Source organism: Chanos chanos, chromosome 1 (assembly GCF_902362185.1).
Source record: "Chanos chanos chromosome 1, fChaCha1.1, whole genome shotgun sequence".
NCBI classification, from domain to species: domain Eukaryota; kingdom Metazoa; phylum Chordata; class Actinopteri; order Gonorynchiformes; family Chanidae; genus Chanos; species Chanos chanos.
The window spans coordinates 6640068-6662210 of NC_044495.1; the positions used below are offsets into that span (position 1 = coordinate 6640068).

At 44.9% G+C, this 22143-nt stretch overlaps 1 protein-coding gene across 2 annotated transcripts in view; it reads left to right on the forward strand.

Annotated features, from left to right (window-relative positions):
* LOC115815675 (signal-induced proliferation-associated 1-like protein 1) overlaps positions 1-22143 on the forward strand; it is a 42585-nt gene that overhangs the window by 12692 nt on the left and 7750 nt on the right. For both annotated transcript variants that reach the window (XM_030778649.1, XM_030778655.1), the window contains exons 2-12: positions 7109-8855; positions 9050-9180; positions 10979-11167; positions 11640-11814; positions 13121-13224; positions 13537-13694; positions 17218-17797; positions 19956-20230; positions 20874-21146; positions 21523-21672; positions 21798-21940. In XM_030778649.1, coding sequence (XP_030634509.1) covers positions 7391-8855; positions 9050-9180; positions 10979-11167; positions 11640-11814; positions 13121-13224; positions 13537-13694; positions 17218-17797; positions 19956-20230; positions 20874-21146; positions 21523-21672; positions 21798-21940 — 3643 coding nt within the window. In that variant the 5' untranslated portion in view covers positions 7109-7390. The remainder of the gene's footprint in view (positions 1-7108; positions 8856-9049; positions 9181-10978; positions 11168-11639; positions 11815-13120; positions 13225-13536; positions 13695-17217; positions 17798-19955; positions 20231-20873; positions 21147-21522; positions 21673-21797; positions 21941-22143) is intronic.

A 22143-nucleotide genomic window follows, 5' to 3' on the forward strand; every position in this document is an offset into this window, starting at 1 on the left:
TATATACATATATGTGTGTGTGTAAATGCAATATGTAAAATGTTGGCTACAGTATTACAGATTGTAGGCTTGTAATATTTCGTAACATGTACCGTGTACCCTGGAGCTAATGCACACCATTATTATGTACATTTAATATGAAGTTCGGGGGGTGAGTGTTTTATCAGTCATCACCATAGTTAATAACATTGCTCTGGTCTACCATACAACATCCGTAGTTTTAATGCATCCAAAACAGCATACACCCAAACCACCTAAACCAAGACTGTCGCCGTTCCCGTGGCTCATATAAAATTTCCAGTGCAGTGTTTTAAGAAGTCATGGGCTGTTACGTAACACACCTCGCTGACAAAAACAAATCAAACACAAAAGCAAGCACGACAACAGGGCCCAAAAATCTGACGAGTCAGGTTGCTCCATGAACGGAAATCCAACAAGGGCCGTTGAGAGAGAGAGAGAGAGAGAGAGCTTTTCCTTTTGGCTCAGTGCCAGCCGTCCTCTGTGTTTAAGGTGCCTGGTTAAGCTTCTGACTGTCAGTTATTTTAGTGGCTGTGTTCACTGACCTCTGCTCCACATCTGCTTTTGGAGGTCGACGCAGAGAACGGAGAGAAACAGAGAAATGTGTCCGGGACACGCCATGGCGGTATTTTTACACACAATGATGCCTTTTCTCCATTTTGTCATAGCTTTTTTTCCCCCCTGACAAAACACACAGACACACACACACACACACACACACACATAAATGCACACACTTTTAATAGAAGTATACAGAACAGAGATGAAGTCTTGGTTAAGGGGCCCAGTGGCTATGATCTTGCGCTGCTCTCTCTCACAGTTATCTAGTGAAGTGAACCGTGTTATTCCAAGGAATTAGACCGGTGACCCTCTGGAGGAGTGCTGGAACGGAACGCCCGCCTGCCTGCCTGCTGTCTCATGAGCTTACCTCCCTCTACATTCACTCAGATGTTTTAGAATTGATTGCTTCTTTAGTGTCATCCGAAACAACAACAACAAGTTTTTTTTTTTTGGTTGATGTTGCTGCTTGTCGTCTTATAACCACCCACACATTCTCCAGATGAGAAATTGAGCCTGGAATCCAACACTTAGATTGTGAAAAGGGTTTGTTTTTCGTTACGCACCCTGACAAGTACATTGGTTGAGCAGTCTTTACCTTGTAACATTTGTGTGTGTGTGTGTGTGTTTGGAGATTGTCTGGGCCTGTAGACCCCACCCATCTCTGACGCCTAGCTTACACTTCCGTGGTCTCTGAAATTCCAGCCCTGTCACCATGGTTTTTCGCTGGTATCGTTTGCTTGCCAGGGGGCGCGTATCTTTTCATCGTCAGGCGTCAAATTCTCGATGTCCTCACAGACGGACAGGTTTGGGCCTGGCCCTCACTCAGATAGCAGGCCTATCACATAGGAAGTCTGATGGGAAATGACTTCAGATTTTGCAACTGCATCAGGTCTGTCTCCAGCGTTGCAATGTGTAGCCGTGCGTTCAAAACAAAACAGTGCTTCAAAAGAGATTGATTCCACAGTAAGTGGCCCAGAAAAAATGAAAAAAAGAAACGAAATGACTTTGTATCAGGTTTCTCTAATCTGTGTCTTTACATATTATGCCAGTGTAGAGATACTTGGGAATAAGAATGTTGTTATTTTAACACCAAATATTTGTCATGGGAAACTGGTAATTACTCAGGTTGAAAAATAGACAAGATTCAATACAGTAATTCAGGCCCAAGCTCAGTGGTATTTGCCATGACCTACTGGAGTTGTTTTTCTTTTTCCTTTCTCTCAAAGAAATAAGAAAATAATTCATTAGGGATAACTAATATAACACCACACTCAAAAATAACTATTTATTTTATATATTTTAGATATTTATTTGTTTCATTTTATGAAGAACACAAGAACACAAGTCATAAGTCATATCTCCATTCCTGAGTGTTTGTGGGCTGGCTGGTATTCTAAACAAATGTTAATGAGCACAGAGTTTCACTACACTGTGAACTGTATACTTTGTAATAGACCCCCACAGTGTGTGTGTGTGTTGTACTCAGTGTTTATTGAAAGCTGTACTCTGCTGTAGACTGATGTCTGCTTGTGGAAGGAGATGCCTGTGCGAGTGGTGCCAGGGAAACTTCCGGAAAACGAACGGGCAGGATGGAGATCAATAATTGATCTGAACGGAGAGTGTCCGGTGGAGTTCGCCGCGTTGCGTTATTTGTGCTGTGCAGACCGCTGGACGTAGGGCCGATTCATGAGCGTGAGTCAGTGCGCATTCAACCCGTCATACAGATCATTGTTGTATTGAAAATTGTTCTAGGACATTACAGATATCAGGGGTCAGGCGAGGGCTCACGTGTTTGTTTTCTTTTTTAAATATTGATCTTTATTATGCAATACGAGCTGCATGTTCCGCGTGATTGCCTGTTCACAGAGATTACGGTGTCCGCGGAGCCTGTTTCACTGCCTGACTCTGGAATGAATACATGCTGTACTGTGCTATTGCTTCACCTATCTGCCCCATCAGAATCCATGCTGTTGTGTGTGCGTGTGTGTGTGTGTCTCTCTCTCTCTGCTCTCGTATTAGTTCAATTCCACATGCTTGAACTCCCCCCTCCTCTCCAATGTTTTTCTTTTCAGTTTTCTCTGTCTCTGTCTCTCTCTTTTGTCTCTCTCTGTCTCTCTCTCCCTCTCTCTCCCCCTCTCCAGCTCTCACAGATTCATTAAGGTTCACTAGCCACTCTGTACATGTGCATGATGAGTGTGTAATGAAAGAGCTCTCTGTGTTTAGGAGGCCCACTTTCAGGCACAGACACAGGAAACAGTGTGCTAGCTGACCACCGTGTTTTTGTTTTTTTTCCCCTTCTTTTTCAGACAGGGACAGAGATGCACTGACTCTCACTGACTGTTATGAGAACCATGGCGTTAAGCCAACCCCCTGTGCCTAGCACAGAGAGACGAGAGCAATTACAACTTGTTAAGCAGGCCAGTGCCATTGTTAGTGCCTTAGGAACACTGCTCAGGAGAACAGAGGGGCTCAGAAAGTGGTCGATCACAAAAGCCCGGAGAGAGCCTCCGGAGTATCGCGGTTACGTGTCGTTGGAATGTTGGGTTTTGTTCGTTTTTTTCATATTCGTTTCTTCCCGAGTTGTGACAGATGCTTTTATTGGTTCTTTGTAGTGAGAAACGAAACATGCCTGTAGGCTGTGTGTATTGGAAAACGTGTCAACACATATTCTAGGATATTCTCACCGTAAGTGGAAATGAACGCGCTACGAACGTCTCGTCGGGTCGTTTGTCAGACTTCTGCATCTTAGCGCATTTCCCGTAACGCAGAGTAAGCAGTGAGGCGGTTCCCTCACCCTACGGCTCTCCTGAGATTCCTCTCTGTTCCATTGTCAGGGGAAAAGCCATTGTGATGTCGGTTGCCTGGCGACCAGGTACACGCCTCCCTCATTATGTGTCTGACAACACCTGGGACCTCACGACTGATTGTCACAACAAACAAGGAGCTTCTGTTTCCCTCACGGGGGTTTCTGTGACATCACCCCTCAGGTGCCAATGTGGCCTCGTAAGCGTGATGATCGATTATTCCGCCCGTCGCCCGGGCTGATGGGAATTCGGCCACCCAGTGTGGCCCGGCTCGTACCTCCCGTGGGAAAGGTGCTCTTTTTGACCTTCCGTTTAGCAGCTGATCGGACGTGGGCAAGGGCAGGACGGGAGGCAGGATTAGTCAAAAATCACGACACACGCTTCCCGATATTGCTCTCTGAAAAAACGCGGCTTCCTCTTCTGTCTCCTCTTTTTTTCAAGTTACAGAGCAAAGCCTTCTGTGAGTCACAGAGTTGAGTCCAAAACAAGTGGGTCACAGGGGTGGCTGGTGGTGTAGGATCTCTGTCATCTTGTTTAGTTAATATTTGATCTCAGTATTGCCGTCTTGCTTTCATTCTCGCGAGCGTAGAGATTCCTCCCTGGTTAAGCTTATTAGCATGGTTTAGGGGGTCCTGTGTCATCTGGGAGATGACCTAGCGTGCCTTGTTTTTCTTTCAGCTGTATTACGCAATCTCCAGGCGCTCAGAAGTTTGCAGGGTACATGGAGTTACTGACAGTTCATAGGTAATTCAGTGCTTTGCAACTGAAGAGGTATGTGTGAGTATTTTCCAGGACCTTGCAGAAATATGCATGCGTTCGTGCGTGTGTGCTTGTGTGCGTGCGTGTGTGGTCTCCAGCAATTAATTCTTATGTAAGGGGTGTGTATTGGCTCTCACAGAAGTGTGTCTAGCGTTTTGTTTTTTGTTTTGTTTTTTTTCCCTCCTGCATGCCATACTCAGCCTGCTGTTAATCTGACATGTCCACAAACCCAACCTACTTCCAGCCAGGCCTTTCCGAAAGTCTGTCAGCAACCAGATTTATGTGCTGTTTCAGCTCTGATGCTGCACTGGGCCCTGCTGCTGCTCGCTCTGTGGGAGAGGACCAAAGCCTTCTGATTGGGAATAGCGAAATCAGGGCATGGGGTTGGTTTTTAAAACATCGTGGCCCAGCGCCCAGCTCACTGGACACAAAGGATTGTGACTGCCGCTGTTTGCTGCACTGGGAATTTCGTGTTGGGCGGCTCATTGTGTGTCTTGTCTTATCAGAGTCACACACGGAGTTGCAGCATTTGTCATTTTTTTTTTCCTTTTTTTTTTCTTTCTTTTTCTTAAGCTATGAAGGGAAAAAGTGGGGAAAGAAGAATAAGGAAATGACCGGAGTTAAATCATAAAATAAAAAAAAAATGCTTAGCTTTATTGTATTACTTACGTATGACTGCAACATCAAAGGAAGGTGCAAACAAAGGAGCAAATGAACAGAATTGTTTTTCACCATGTAGGCTATTTAGTGTCTGCAATACCTGTGTAAGTACCTCAGGGTTAGGCATGTGACGTGACAGTGTACATACATACATACACATCTGTGTGTGTATATGTATATATAAACACACACACACATCTCTCTCTCTCTCTCTCTCTATATATATATATGTATATATATATATGTGTATATATATATATATGTGTGTGTGTGTGTGTGTGTGTGTGTGTGTGTATATATATATGTATTGGGAGCATAAACAAAAAAATCACAGGTCATTTTATTTAAGAATGTTCTGTTGCACAGTTGCATTAAATGTAGACATGCAATCTCTGGATTTTAACAATCTGATTAAATGGGTTCAAGGTTCAGTAACAGCTGTGTTTTGATTTAAGGGCGATTAAAAATTGGTGGCTAAACTGATTTTTTTTTTTTTTTTTTTTTGCTTCAATTATGTCATAAATTCATAGACCTAGATTACAATCCAGTGGAACAACATGAGGAAGAAGGAGTAGACCATTGCGCAGAATATAAAATCTGTCCATAAGTCTCCGTCTCTACACACTAATCATGTTATATGTGGTCACTTGGTAGTTGTTACCAGTGACCACTGACCTCTAAAAATGAGTGTAGAGGCTCAGCGTTGGTCATATAAAACCCACATATCTGTCATTATTAGCTACTGCTGCGGCAAGCCTGGATTTGTCTCAGCGGATGTGCGTTTGTTGTACCGCCTTCGTGACATTTTAATAAAACTCATCATTCAGCACGGGTTGGCTCACACGCCGGTTTTGGGCTCTTGAATTGTTTTGGTTGTTTGTTGTTGTTCTTTTTCTTCTTTTAAAATAGGGGAGAAGATCTCTATATTATTGTTTTATGTGGTTCTTAATCATTCTCTCAGGAACGATTCTCACTCTCCCCCAGGCTTTTTCCTCGTAGTTTCTATGTATTCTTCTTCTTATGGATTTCCAAAATGCCAGTTAACCGCTGGGCGCTGGCGTTGCTCGTGCATGCAGTCTGAAACTGCCGCTTTAAAGCCGTCAGAAGGCGATTGCTGACAGCTCGTGACTAATCTGATCACAGGCTCTCCGCTGCTACCGCTGCTAGCGTGCCGAGGGAACTTTTAATGACTCGCCGAGTCTCCACGCGCTGACTTAGCAAAGGCCCTGCCACACAAGCATCTCTGTGTGTTCTCTATCGGCGCTTTGATGTGTGCCGCAGATGTTTTGATCCCCGTGAACTGTGTCATTGAGTTTTGATTGTGAGAGTGCACGGCGGCTCTCGAGTCAAAGGGATTGCGGAGAGACGACCTGCGTAACTCTTAATATTGCCCCCGGGATCCCGGGGACAAAACGAGTGCCATCAGCCGAACAAATAATCAACTACTTAGAGGTTGCCGAAGTTCAGATCGATGGAACAAACTCTTTGCAATGTTAGATTATGTAAACACCCAGTTCTTGTTTACACAGGGTGTATACGAAGCACACATTCATTATAATGTGATCGTTATAATTCACTGTTGATTATTAACGTGTGAGGTAATGATTAAATGTTTTGAGTATAACCACATACGTCCACGCTTGAAACATATCTATGGTATTTTATCCTCTAGTTTTAGCTTAGCTTTTTGTATTCTCAGACATGTCTGACTTGAAAAATAGGCCCGTTTTTTTAAACGAACATGTCGATGGCTGTTTTTATTCACAAGCAGATTTTCCAAACCTCATGTTCCTTTCAGACCCTACAGAACAGGCACGGCTGTGCGGTTTAGGCAAGGGCCAAAAAATCTCAACTCTTCGTACGTGTTACAAATATCCTGTGGTCATGTCTTTTTTTTTTTTTTCCTTGGAGAAAGTATATTTGGAAAGTTCCAAAATTTTTTCAAGTACAACAGTTCATATCTAATTCAGTAAAATGCCTCAAGAAAAAATACCACTTACTTTTATCTGAGTGTTGGTTGGGGATAAAGCTGGGGTTTTTTTATTTCTTTTTTTTTTTGGACATTTCCTACTCGCACAAAGATTAAACTTGCCGAACATTTTAAGCTGAATTGCTCAAGATCTGAAAAACAGTTCTTAATTAGAATTTCCCTCTGTGCAGCTGTAGAAACTAAGCAAAGCCCTGAACCGCACATTTTAACCATGGTTTCAAGCCAAATGATATGATTCTAAAGCTATTTTGAGATTTCTTAAAATTTTTATTGTGTCCGTTTTTCTTACTTCTACCACTGCCTTTCTTTATTTCAGGTCTCTGGGGACTTGGAATACGACATGGCCCAGTTACCACAATAGACCCGTATGCGGGTTTGACCTAGACGTGTTTTAGCCCTACAGGAAAAAAAAAAAGAAAAACACTGGGCTACAGCTGCTCCATCCCTCTCTCTCTCTCTCTCTCTCTCTCTTTCTCTTTTTCTTTTAAGACTGGGAGTTGTGTGGTGACCCATGCTGTCACCCAGAGATCTGCCTCCTGCAGTCCTGGCTATAGCGGGCATGTCTCGTCACTGAGCCACCGGTTGACGGCAAGTCGAAATGACGAGCCTCAAACGCTCGCCCACTGACCGAACCGTCGGTGGCTCTGTCCCTGCCACCGATGAGTTCTACACCCGCCACCTGCGTCTGACCAACGGAGGGATACCTCCTCTCCGTACAGAGACCTCTCACCAAACGGGAGGGATGTTGGGAGTGCCTAAAATGGGTGTCAGAGCACGGGTGGCAGACTGGCCCCCGAGGAGGGACGGCGGAGCTCTGTGGCACGTCGCTACGGAGACGGAGCCCGCCAGCCACCCGAAACTCGGAATTCAGATCAGCCCACAGGATTCGACCATGCTCCGCAGCATCCACAACACGTTGAAAAGCAAGACGCAGGCATTCAGTTCTGGCAACACCACAGACTCTCGTTTCCTTTCCACCCCTGACCAGCGGAACTTTTCGAATCACAAGACCAGACGCATTCATCAACGCAGCAACAGCGACATCACCCTGAGCGAACTGGATGGAAGCGGGGAGAGCGGAGAAGATTGGGGCTCTCCAGGAACCAAGTGGTCACCTCTGCACCGGGAGTACGGCAGCACCTCCTCCATCGACCAGCAAGCCTTGGGCACCTCCGCAACTTCGGGGGAGAGCTTCTTTGAGATGCTGAAGGGCTACCAAGGTGCAAAGCCGGACCAACGAAGTCCAGCACCTGCAAGATTGGAGGAGCTGCTTACGGCAGGCCTCAAAGAGACTCCTTCGGAGCTCAATGAGGACTCAAAAGGGTGCCAGCCAGTTGGTAAACAAAGGGAGCGTGAAAAGGTCCCCAAGAGACGGTCAAAGTCCGAAACGGGAGGTGAGTCAATATTCAGGAAGCTTCGAAGCGTGAGGGCTGAGACCGACTCCCCACGGGTGGGGTCCGACGCGGAGGATGGACGTTTGGAGGACAGTGTACCTCCTCTGAAGCAGTGGGTGTGTCAGAAAGGTTTTGCCCACTATGATGTTCAGAGCATCATGTTTGACCTGAACGAGGTCATCCAAAGCAGACAGAACTCGGTGAACAAACGCAGGAATACCACCACCGGAGCTTCCGCGGCAGCAGCCGCCTCCTCTGCTTCTGCCACCTCCACCCTCTCCTCCACACACAGCTTGCCCTACCACTCCCCCTCTGGCAGCCAAGAGGAGCTAAACGCCAGGGAGAGCCCCTCGGCAGACGGCGATGAGGATCAGGGGAACGAGCTGGTCCTAGGCTGCCCTTGTTTTCGCACTGAGACTGGAGGGGACATCTGGCCCAGAGCTGAAAATTCTTTCTTGGGTGCGGTAGGCGATGGGGGCCCGAGGACCCTTGGAGGTGAGACGAACTCTTTCGAGTCTCCGCCCAGCCCCCATTGCTCTAACGCAGGTGTGGCTGTGCTGGAAGGACCCAAGGATGGGCCGAGTGTACTCAATGACAAAGACAGGCAGTACATTGTGGAGCACGTGGACCTTGGTGCCTACTACTTCAGGAAGTTCTTCTATCTTAGAGGTGAGATATTTTTTTTTACCCTCATGAAAACAAAGTGTTTCAGAGCTTCTGACTCTGCTGAAGAAGAATATTAAACAAAGCCTCGGTGCACCTGGTCAGTAATCTTTTATTGTAGGCATTCTCCTGCTGTTTCTTTCTCTGTCTATCATCTTATCTCTCCATTGTTTTCTTTTTCCTTTTGCTTGTTTTCCCAGAGCATTGGAACTACTTTGGTGTAGATGAGGCCTTGGGCCCTGTGGCTGTAAGTCTAAAGAGGGAAAAATTAGATGACGATAAGGAACATGGTCAGCAGTACAATTACAGAGTCATCTTCAGAACCAGTGAGGTAAGGCAATAAATCACCTCAAAGTTAAATCTACAGGATTATGAGAAAATAATATTGTGATAATTCCTCTTGATATATTTTAATTGCGATTATTAATTATGATTAAAGGAGATACTTGTATACATACACATTCATATTCTGCCATGTAAATGTACCTCTAGTAAAACAGAGCGAGAAGTTTTTATTTCAGAATGATGTTATTGCCATGTTACACTAAAATAAAACAAAAACAGGCTATTCAGCTTAAGTTCATGGTTTGCACCTTCTTCTTGTTTGATTTGGCAGACCACCTGAACCTGATTGGTCATGACTTTCAACATAACCACGTGTTAATGTTCTGGCCAGGCACTCAATTTCTGAAAATTTGTATTGCACACTTGTGCTAAGAAAGCTGTTCCACAGCATGGTTGTAATTAGTTATAATTGTAATTATAATTATTCAATTGCAGAGGGATATCAGAAAATTGTGGATATCAGAGCAGGTCACATACAATTAATAGTATAGCCCTAATCAAATTTCAACTGTTACCAAGAGTTTACAGGGTTCTCTGAGGTCTGATCTGCCTTTGTCAACTTCTTTTGCCCTTTTTAAACATAGGGACTTACACTGATACACAACATTGATTGGTATCAAATCCCTCAGGTCTGTATTCTGTAAATCCTCGTTTATGCTATTGATTCTCATCAGTCGTTCGGTTGACGTTTTGTTTTAATCAAGTGTTCCGTTTCGACACCATTGCCTGTGATCTTGTTAAATCCTGTCCTTTTTATTTAATTGGATCATTGGATTCTGTCTGAAAGGATACGCTCGGCTCAGCTCCTGTGGGATCCTGTCAAACGTACTGCGTACAACAGCCGCGCTGCCGTGGCTGCTTATCTCTCTTGGCGGCCATTCAGGGACCAAAACAAGCTGGAGGTGAAACCCAGCTCAAAGCCATTTCTCTGTTACATAACAGAGCAATGGCTTTGAGCTCAAGGCTCCAGAGCTGTCTCTCACAGTGCAACTTAGAGCGAGGGAGAGGAAAAACAGTCTAGCACTCCTATCTTGTCTGACTTCTGTTTTTTCCCCCCTTTTGCAATTTCGAATAAAATTGGATGATTTTCATTTTAGATTCCGTTGTTAGAGCAAAGGACTCAATGTACCTCGTTTTGTATCATAGCTCCCTAGAGTATGTGGATTGTGCCAGGGGCAGTCTCGCGGTGGATCTTTGTACCTTTTATTTCCGTTTTCATTAAGATGTTTTATGAAGGTCAATTAAGGACACACGTCTACGGTTTCTCTGGAGGGATTTTCCTGTTGTCATACACTGAACAGGTGTGAGTCAATAGGCCCTACAGCTCTTCCTTCGAACTACAGTGTTCCGCGCCTGTTGCCGTGAACACTGTGGAACAGTGTGCTTTTTGTCCTGGTCTCTGCCCGAAGAGTTGAGTGCGAAAGAACATTCCCCTTTCCCTACAGCTGCATATGATAATGGCGTAATGGAGTTCAGGTTTAGTTCAGGACACAATGAGCACACTGTGTGCATGTAATGTTTGGTTTAAGCCTCCCAAACTTCATTTCCACCACTCAAAACGTTTCTCATGACCGTCTAGTCCAGAACTCCAGAGTTCCTGTCCTCCGTAATGATTAACCAATCCTCGAAACCGGTTTCATTATTAAACCTGTCTGCTCAAAGACGGATCGGCAGGAACCTTTGACCCTTCGGGTCTCGCCCCGGGAACGTCAGTTTGCCAGTCTAAAAAAGAGGTTTTTCCTGAGGGAAAGTCTTAACTGTTCCATCTGTTTCTGTCCACTCAGCTAACCACTCTGCGGGGCTCTATTCTGGAGGATGCAGTGCCTTCAACTGCCAAACACGGCACAGCCCGCGGACTGCCTCTCAAAGAGGTGCTGGAGTACCTAATTCCTGAGCTGGATGTTCCATGCCTGCGACTCGCCCTCAACACGCCCAAGGTCACCGAGCAGCTAATGAAACTGGATGAGCAAGGGGTACATATGTGATCAGTCTAAACTGATTCTAATTGGTTCTCGTATTACTACTCCACTGTGCCTTGGTGCGTTCTTAGGACAAGGACGGGGAAAACTTGCTCCCAGACAAGCAATGTCTGTGCCTCTAGATTGAGTGTTATAAGGAATATACTGATGTGAGCAGCTTACCTGGTGATTAAGGCTAAATGCCAGTAAACATTAGACTGCAAAATATCCAGAAATGTGATTTTTTTTTTTTTCAGCTTCTATTCAATGGTGCCAATTCATACTGATGAACAAATCCATTTGATCCTATTTTCATTCTCATAGGGCTCATTCAAATAATGCTGCTGAATCAGTCACTATAATTGTTCTGGTCTGTGACTGTGCCAGGAGTTTCCAACTGACCTTCATATTGTTCCCACATTTGAATAAACACACAATGCACGTTAACTTTCCCTTCTTTTCTTTGGGCTGTTTGTTCGTCCTGTAGCTCAGCTTCCAGGTGAAGGTGGGGGTCATGTACTGTCGGGCTGGACAAAGCAGCGAAGAGGAGATGTATAATAACGAGACAGCCGGCCCTGCCCTGGAAGAGTTCCTGCAGCTGATTGGGGAGAAAGTGCGACTGAAAGGATTTACCAAGTACCGTGCCCAACTAGACACCAAAAGTAGGTCTAATATCTCACCCAGTTAGACACCAGCAGTAGGCCCAATATCTCACCCAGTTAGACACCAAATGAAGGTCCTGTAGTGCCAAACTGAAAACCAAGAACAAGACAGATGTAGGACTCAACCATACACCGAGAGTAGATTCAGTGGTAGGCTCAGATATCAAGGTTATTACCATCCAACTAGACATCATAATGACCTCTCCCCCAGTGTCTGCCTGTGTTCAGTAGCTGGTCCTGTGTCGCTTTCAGCTTGTCTCTATGATTAGGGTTCATTAAAGCTCCCAGCTAGTCACTGCAATTGGTAAAGGCCATTACCTAATAAATGCATTTCATCTCTGAAATGGTTATACTCTAGAACTGGCCCTGCTATATTCTCTCTCTCTCTCTCTCTCTCTCTCTCTTTTTGCAGCTCACTTAGGCAACACACTTTCTAGTATTTACCAAACATCCTTCCACTCTAATGTTTCGCTCGCTCCCTTTTTTTTCCTCCAGAGGACTGAATGGCCCTTACCGATACAAACAAAAGTGTACCGTCACACACACACACACACACACACAATCACGTGCGCACACACACACACAAACCGTAATGCGTTCTTTACGTTCCTGAAGCGACCAGGATGTCGCAGGACATTTCGACCATGCGTTTAATCACGTTTTTCTATTTTTATCCTTTCGTACTGTCTCTTATCAAATCCTCATCCTGACCTCACCCTCCTACTTCGAAAAGCTCGGCCAGAGGGAGTCACATCTTTGATTGAGTTTATAGCCTCATCCCTGCCCTTGGCCCTGCGTTTCCTCAGAGATGTGTGGATTCTGGGTGTCAGCTTCTTTTCTTAATGAGTCACAGCCTGTAACGAGTCACAGCACACGCTGTAAATGCTCATCTCAGAGACGGTATCTTTTTTTTTTTTTTTGAGTTAGCCGAGGTTTTTTTTGGAATATTACAGCCTGTTTCTAGAATTTGTTTATCGTAGCTACATCATCATTTTAGCAGTGAGGTCACAATTTCTTCCACCTTGTTCTTTATTTTGTCAGTAACTCCTCTCATTATGCCAGATAATAAGGTTATTATAAGGTTATTATTGCATACAATAATGTCATTGGATAAAAACACCAGATTCACACGATTTTACTGGGTTATCATCGCAGAAAGTTAATGTCATTACAAAACAGTGACTTTAGACCAAGGAAGCGTCATTTTCGGTTCATAGTGAGACAGTTTGGATGCTCTTTGTTTTACGGAAGGCATTATGGGATATGGTGTGGTGGACTAATACTCACGCTGAAGTTTTTGTTACAGCTGACTCCACGGGCACACACTCCCTGTACACCGCATACAAGGACTATGAGATCATGTTTCACGTGTCTACAATGCTTCCATACACTCCAAACAACAAACAGCAGGTTGGTCCCAATTTTTTTTTTCACTCTGTTATTCAGCTCTAAAAGAACACGATACTCTTAGCCTCCAGAGTGCTGCTCTGTGGATGCCACCAAAACGTTTTAAGATAAACGAGATGTTTTAAGATGAATTAAATTTTTAAGTCGTTGCCCTGTCATAATAAAGTTATTAACTGTAAAATGAGTCTCATGCGGAGCATCATACATGACCTGTGCAACCAATCTCATCGCTTCTCTTCGAATGAAGGTGTGAATAGCCCCAATGTTAAACTGTTTTTACGTGGTGCTAACTCCGCCCCTTTCACCTCCTTGCAGTTGCTTCGGAAACGACACATTGGAAACGACATTGTTACCATCGTGTTCCAGGAGCCGGGGGCGCACCCCTTCACCCCGAAGACGATTCGCTCGCACTTCCAACACGTGTTCATCATCGTGCGCGTGCACAACCCCTGCTCCGACAACACCTGTTACAGGTGAGTCCGGCATGATGTAGGGTGAGGTCCCTGGTTCAGAGACGCATGTCTCATAGTGTGTTTGTGTTTCTTCTGCAGTGTATCATTTGCTGGTGTATGGTTTTATTTGGAGATTGGTAGTGTGACACTCTGATGGATGAGTACAATATTGCTTGGTGGCTTATGCCACGTAGCTCCCACACTCAGAATATTATGTGGTTAGGATCACATCACACACAGCAAAATGACCAGTGTGAAATAATCTCTGAGAGTGCTTATTTGGTTCCACACTTGTTCATTGGGCAGTCAGTGTGGAACAATATACACCGTCAGAGAGTTTATTCAACACTAGCTAATGAGGGCTAATATGAACACTCTCAGAGTTAATTTAACACTAACTAGTGTGGGCTAATACAAACGCTCTTAGAGTAAATTTAACGCTGTTGAATTTGCGGTGTTGGATGTCACTCTATCCATTCACTTTCTTGAGTATGCAAACACTGTTACATCATCAGGACTAGAGAGGCAGTGTACCGGGCATGTAAGACTCTCTCTAGAGGCGGCATATATAGTGGTATGATCAGGGTTGACTCGGGAGACAGACCCCTCAGCTGCTGTCGAAAGTGATGGAAAGAGCTAATGTAAGCCAAGGCTGCTATGCCCTGGTGATATGGCCTATAGGCGATTTGAAACACACACACACACACACACACACACACAGAGCCGCGTGCCCTGTGATGTGCCTGTGGGCGGGTGAGACGGAGTGGTCTAAAGGAGTTAGTGTGGCGTGCGAGTGTGTGTGTGTGTGTGTGTGTGTGTGTGTGAAAGAGAGAGAGAGAGAGAGAGAGAGAGGGAGTCCCCTCCCAGAAGCTGCACAGCACAGTCCTTTCCAGCATCTCAGTGCTCGACTCTCTGCTCACATTACTGCACAACACAGCACAGCAAGCAGTCAGACCTGACTCTCTGCCACTCAGCTTCAGCAGGAGCCCAAAGTTCACTTTGGATCTTTTATCTGGAACCTCAACCTTCCTCATTACCTCCCAACCCCCTGGTCCAGGGGGGCGCTCTGCCATTGGCAAACCCGTTTTGGAAGTAAGCCTTTTTTTTTTTTTTTTTTTTCTGGTCTCGCTGTGGGGGAGGGTAGAGGATGGTATTTAGAGAGATTGTGATCCTGGATTGGCTTTTTTAACCCATGTCTTAGGAAGAGGAGATATTTTTTAATATTCTTAAAAATGTGAAGATACATCTTAACTGTATGCTGCTGTCTGTTCGTTATCTCTTTCTGTCTCCTTTTTCTGTCTCTGTCTCTTTCTCTCCATCTCTCTTCGTTTCTTCATCGCTCTTTCTTTCTCTGCTTGTTGATGATTGTGGATCTAACACAGAGGCAGATTCAATATCTGATCCATCTCTTTTGAGCTTTGATCATTCCTGGGAGAGCTCGTGGTGCGTGCTTTCCCCAGAATTCAGAGAAGAAGGCTAAAAAGGAAACACGATTTCAGAAAGTTCTCTGTATTCAGAAGGACACGCTGAGCTGGAGGGCACAGCTCACGCTGCAAACATCCTTTGCACCTCCTCACTCCAGCGTCTTGACTTGGACCTCCTCCTGAAGTTCTCCTCTCCTATCAACGTAGATTTGGATCTCATCCTGTCTCAAATACAACAGATCGGTCGTCTGACTTTTTGTGTTTTTACATTTGAGACACACACACACACACACACACACACACACACATACTCGTACGCAGTGTGGTGTGGTCCCTCTTTGCCATCCCTATGGTTCCAGCAGGGCTGGATGTGATGGGCTAGGCTGAGAACAGGAGCTAGTTGGTTCGATATTCTGTGCATGTCATGTTTGGTCTTAAATCTGTCATGCGTCCGTCTTAGCTTCGCTGTTTGTTTATGTCTAAAGAATGAGAATGTGGCTTAAGTTGAGGCGTGTTGTGGTAAATTATTTGTTTTTTTGTAATTCACCCATACGCTCTCTTGCTAACATCATACAACTCGCCATTTAGTTTTTCTTGTAAATGTTGAATTTCATAATGGAAGAGACAAGTGGGTAGAAACCTGTGTTTACATCATGCAGAGAGGTCAGTCGCGTTCGTGTTGATGCTGTAGAAAAAGGCTGAACCATCACAAAATTGGAGCCTTTTCCAGAACGATCATTTGTCTCTCGCCGTGCCCAGCTTAGCTACAAATGAACGCCACGGATTTGAGCGCACTTGTCAACAGTGGTAAGCGTACATTTTCTCACGCCTGGTTTATCCAGTCTTGTCTTGTAAATCAAGCGCGGTAGCTGCTTGACACAGCACACTCTCCGTTATTTGTTCAATGAGCTGAACTCTAAGCCTGTCAGGACTCAGAAATCAAAGTGTCCCATAAATATTCATTTCTACGCCACTTACCATTTTCAATACCCTTTTTATCATCCTTTTGTCTCCTACTACGCTTCCCTTATTAAACCGTTTGTGTTCCGTACACCTAATCCAGGTTAACGTTGACACTTCCATCCTGTTTTCCTCTGACAGCCATTATGTTTGTGAGGAAGAGGAGAAGGCTCTTCACGGACAGATTGACTTCGTGTGTATGAGAATCTGGGATGTGAAACAATGCCTGGGAGACAGTGTTTCAGCCCAGGGCCTACTTTGTGTCTAATCTAGGGTAATTCAACTCTGTGGTATCTATTGTGGAGCAATAATTTCGTTGGAGTTCAGGGACGGGGCGGTCAGGACGTAACTTAAGAGGAGACTCACCCACGGGGGAATCTCACGCCCTCTTTTGTCCAGAGAAGAGAAAGGGTCTAGGAGGAGCGACAGCCGAGGGAAAAGTCTTCACTTAAGGACACCGTATCTGGCTTTTTTTTTTTTTTTTTGGGCTGCTTCGAGACCTCTCTAACGCTAACGTTTTTTTTCCACTGCTCCCGGTGGAAAAGTCATCTCAGGACTACTGCCCTTGTCATCCTGCAAACTACACCGCAGAAGAAACTCGATAGAAATGTCTAAATACTTTCTCGTGTTTTCTCAGCTGTGATGGATCGGTTGATGTTTTCAGTGGTCGGTGCTCCTTAGAATGTCCTACTTTGATCATACGAGAGGGATGAGCACCTCTAATGGACTGTTAAAATGTTTTCACAGATGGTTTATGTCCTGTTGTTGCTTCATTGAGAAAGGTTTCTTCGTTTTTTTGTTTTTTGTTGTTTTTTTTTTAAATTTAGTTCACTTCAGTTTTATTTCTGGAGCGCTCTTTTCAAAAGATATTGTCACAAAGCGGTTCTGCAAGATACAGGGCAGTGAGCAAACATAAACTGACAGCAGAATGGAAACACTCCCTTTGGCTAAGAAAGCAAGAAACCTTGAGTGAAATCAAGACCCAAAGCAGGGGAACCCATCCTTGTCTGGCTGACACTGGGTTGTTATTAAGCATACAGACAGTGAGTGATTGAGTCTTACGATGATTATGACTAAAAAAAGGAAGCTCCCTCACACTGATAACATTTTACCACTTCTCTGTCCTTTTTTTTTGTTTCTTGCTTTCACTCTCTCTGCAGTGTGGCTGTCAGCCGTTCCAGTGACGTGCCTTCCTTCGGCCCGCCCATCCCAAAAGGAGTGACCTTCCCTAAATCCACCGTATTCAGGGACTTCCTGCTGGCCAAGGTCATCAACGCGGAGAACGCCGCCCACAAGTCGGACAAGTTTGGCGCCATGGCGACACGCACGCGCCAAGAGTATTTGCGCGACCTGGCCGAACGGCACGTAACCAGCACACCCGTGGAACCTTCCGGAAAATTTCCCTTCATCTCGCTGGCTCACAAACGGCGTGAGAGGACGAAGCCGTACCCAGGGGCGGAGCTTAGGAGCCTGGGTGCCATCACGTGGGCGGTGCACGCGGAGGACCAGATAGCGGGAGCGGAGAGGGAGTGTCTATTGGCTATCTCCAATGAGTTTGTTATCTTATTGGACAAGGAGGCCAAAGCTGTGGTGTTCAACTGCTCTGTGCGGGACGTGATTGGCTGGTCATCAGGCAGCCCCGCCTCGCTGAAGATCTACTACGAACGTGGGGAGAGCATCTCGCTGCGATCCATCAACAACAACACGGAGGACTTCAGCGAGGTCATCAAACGACTGGAGGTCAGTAAAATGTCTTGTTGCTTAATCTAAAAGACACCGTGTAGCAGTGGCATCACAGGAAGAAAAGACTTTGCCCAGCCTTAGCTTGCAAGAATCTTAGTGCCGCAGGATGTCCTCCGAAAGTGGTGTTAAATAAAGGTAAGCAGAACGCATGAAAACATTGCAAAAGGGCAGAGGTATAGCCTTACACTAGCATTACCTGCGCACGGGTACGCCGTGCCCAGACTTATGTGCCCGGTGACGTAATCAAATGGGATGAGCAAAGGCAGAGAGCTGCAAAGAGAAACACATGCCACGTGAAACAGTTGAGCAACAAAACTACTGAAACGAATAGTCCTGAAAACACAACTGAAACCGTAAGTGTAAGCAGAGCCACAGCAGGAGGTAGGATACGGAGAAGGGGAGAGTTAATCCGTCGTGTGGCAATGCTTTGATTATAAGGGAGATGACTGTTTACAAACGCAAGTTTTCGCAAAATGTGTCGGGTGTTAAATAAACTTTAAAAATAGTTGGAAATTGTTTTGATTTCATTACACAGCACAAACACAGTCTATTCAGTTTCTGGGTCTGTGCTTGCAGCATGTACAATCACAGATGCATTGAAATTGAATACTTAAATCTTTGTTTCATCGTGTGTCATATCACCATCGCATAATCAAACAAGTTTATTGCATAGCATATTTTCTGCATATCAAACAGCCCTTGTGTGTGCGTGTTTTTTGTGTGTGTTTGTGTAGTTGAAAGAGAGAGGGGGAGTGTGTGTGTGTGTGTGTGTGTGTGTGTGTGTGTGTGTGTGTGTGAGAAGGGAGGGGTGTGTGTGTGTGTAGGTGTGTGTGGTTGAGAGAGAGAGAGAGAGAAAGAGAGAAGAGGAGTGTGTGTGTTTGTGTAGGCGTGTGTGTGGTTGAGAAGGGAGGAGTGTGTGTGTGTGTGTGTGTGTGTGTTTAATGGTAAATTAAACCCCAGGTGTAGGATGTTTTTTTTTCCGGTCTTTCCCTCAAGTCATTGGAAGTGTGGCTGCCTGTGGGGCTTTGCCTGCTGTGTGTCTGTGAAGTAGGTCTTCTATCTGTGGTCTTCCACTGGCAAATCCTTTGTTTTTACGCCAGGTTAAACCTCCAGCGTGGTTTCAGTTGCTCATTATGCTCCAGCGCATTTTAAATGAATTATACGTTGAGCGTTTGGGGGATTTTTTCCCGTGGCATTTGGTTTGTGGCTTGGTTTGGCAGATTCTGTCAGAGAGATTTTCCCTCTTCGTCTATAGTCATCGTTTAATGCTGTTTGTTGCTTGTAAATGTCTAGTAAAACACAACGTTGTTATATCCCGATCCGACTTCTGTTCAGTTTAAGTTCAGACCGCCCGGGGAATTCATTTCAATCCATTAGTATAAATGTAGATCACATCTCGTTTTCCGTTATTTTTTTCCCCCCGTGAAGTTTATGATCAGTGATTCGACGAATTTTGTTTCATTTTGACAATCTACTGAACTGAAAAAGTGTTGTTGCCAACCCTGGCTGCCAAGTTTCAATCAACCAAACAGTAGACAATCATAACCCAGAGAAGTCGTAAATATCATCAGAAGCGCAGTCATCAAAGCGTGGTGTGACCATAACTGCATGAAAACAGTAGCAAGAAAAAAGTTTAATAGCACAACTTTAGGTATAAAAGAATGCTAGAGTAATGGCTGTCACAACCACTAGGAGAGTCTGTAATAACATAGACATTTAACAGCAGCCGGGAGAAGTCAAAACAACTGCTGACAGCTAGAGTAGAGCACGGGTCACGACAGAAAAGAAGCATTCATAATACACAGAGACACAGTGGTCAAAACAGTAACCATAACAACCATAACAGCACAACAGCAACAGTTACCGAACAGTCATTATAGTATAGTAACTGCATAAAAATTTGCCTGAACAGCAAAGAGAAGTCATGAAAGCAAACATGATTACAGCTCGCCAAGAAAAGAAAAAACAAGACTCGCAGGTCGTAAAGAAACAGTGAAATTACAAACTGCACAGATGTTCTAACAACACAGAGGAAAACAAAAGAAATGTCATGACAGGATATAAAAAAAAACAACTAGTGCACGGAAATCAATTGCGTCAGGATGGCAAAAGAGGTCGTTAAGCGGTTTTAACGGCCGACTGTTTTGTCTTTCAGCTCCTGACAAAGGGCAGTCAGACCACCGAGATGACCCTGAGGAGGAACGCCCTGGGTCAGCTGGGCTTCCACGTGAACTTCGAGGGCATCGTGGCGGAGGTGGAGCCGTACGGCTACGCCTGGCAGGCGGGGCTCAGGCAGGGAAGCCGATTGGTGGAGATCTGCAAGGTGGCCGTGTCCTCGCTCTCGCACGAGCAGATGATTGACCTCCTGCGCACGTCCGTCACCGTCAAAGTGGTCATCATCCCGCCCCACGAGGACTCCACCCCGCGCAGGTTTGTGCGTTCGACACTAGGGTGTGTAGAGACAGACATCTCGCACACGGGAGGTGTGTGACAGAGGCAAGGAAGAATGCATTAAAGAGGGTAGATCCATCTGTGATTGGTGGCGATTCCCATCGGTGACGATTGTTCAGATTCAGCAGGTTTCAGTTCAGGTTCCTAGAAGTTTGAGAGTCAGACAAAAATACACTTTGAGGTGTAAGTTTCAGGTGTCAAGTTAGGCCTTGCAGTCCAGCTGTGAAAAGCTTAACTTCATGTATGCAAAAAAGAAAAAAGAAAACAGAAAGAAAAAAAAAAGAAAGAAAGAAATTTAAGGCAACTCAGAGGTTTATTTCAGTAAACTTTTGGGTCCGTGTAAATTCAGTACTAGCCTTTAACTTCAACTATATATTTTGCATTTGCTCAAAATACCGTGAAGCAACTTGCCTTATATATATATATTTTTTTTTTTTATTTGACCTTTCACTTAAACTTTTCTCTTTTTTTTTTCCCAGTGTAGATCAGTTTGAATTTCATCTCACCATCCCTTTGTTGCTTAAACCACCGCCGTCTCCCTTTCCTGTAAAAACACATCAGAACAAAGCGACACTAATGAAATATGACATTCCCACCAATGTATGTCTGTTTCTTTACACAGAGGCTGTTCAGAGATCTACCACATGCCGCTGGTCGACTATAAGAACCACAAGCAGGGAATGCCGTACGAGTACAAGTTCCCGTTCCGCAATAACAACAACAAATGGCCCCGCTCCACCTCCGGATCTCAGCAGGGAGGCTCGTCTCAGACCCAGGCTCGGCCCGCTGGTCTGGCGGGAACGCTGAACAAGTCCCAGGTTTCCGATTACACGGACAGGGCTCCCGTTATTCCCCGCAGCGTCTCCAGCGACGGGCGTCCCCTAAACCCCAAAAGGTGAGAGACCTCAAGAGGAGAACTGTTTTTGGAGCTTTTTTCCCATTTAAAAACAAACAAACAAACAAACACACTCTTTAATCTTCTTCCCCTTTTTCTTTTCTTTTTCCTTTTTTTTTTTTTTTCACATTTTTGTCATGGTGTCTTTTGTGGCAGTAGCTTGCGTGGTTTCAAATATCGTCACAAGCATCGCTTTCAAGTCCAGCATTGCCTGAGACATTGTCTTATCCTGTGCTGCTGAGAGTAGCTTCACTCCGTGCAGGCCCTCCCTGGTGTAATCCATGACCCTTGTATAATTACTGGGTGTGTACGTGTGTGTGTTTGTCTTTGTCTTATGAGGCCTTTGTTATGGGGTGTCGTCTCTCTTGTTTTGTAGGTATTCTCCTGGCTCTGATAATTATGCGTTGGCTTGCTCCATTGTAATGGGCCGTTCCCCACACAGTCGTAACTCTCCCAACAACCAATCGTATTCGAGCGACACCAGCTCTGGCTCCACCCACTGGCGTCAGAAATCCATGCCTGAGGGGTAGGCAATTCCCAAGCATCACTCTAAAGAAGACTTGCAGAAGGTTTAACGTGTAGAAATGGTGATATTTGGTTGTTTATGATGTTATTTTGATTGAATTCATGCTGCATTGCATTTCAACTCAGGTTTAACGGTAACCGAAACTCCCCACTGATTGCTGATCGGCATAATATGAATGAGACAGCCAATGGGGTGAAGGTTATGCCAAGCTGGGCCAGAGTTGTGGAGGGAGAGGGAAGCAACAGGGGATCAGACAGAAATGCACTAGGTAAAAAGCCAGAACAGACAAAATGGATATTTATATAGATATTTAACATGTTGTACTCTGACTCCTTATGCCAAGCATGCAAACTGTACAATTCCTAATGTCAGTCCAGTTGACCTCGTTAGAGGTCATTAAAGTGGACCATTATTAAGATTATGCTTTTTATGATTATGGTTTTATTGATGTTATTCATTTGTTGTGATTTT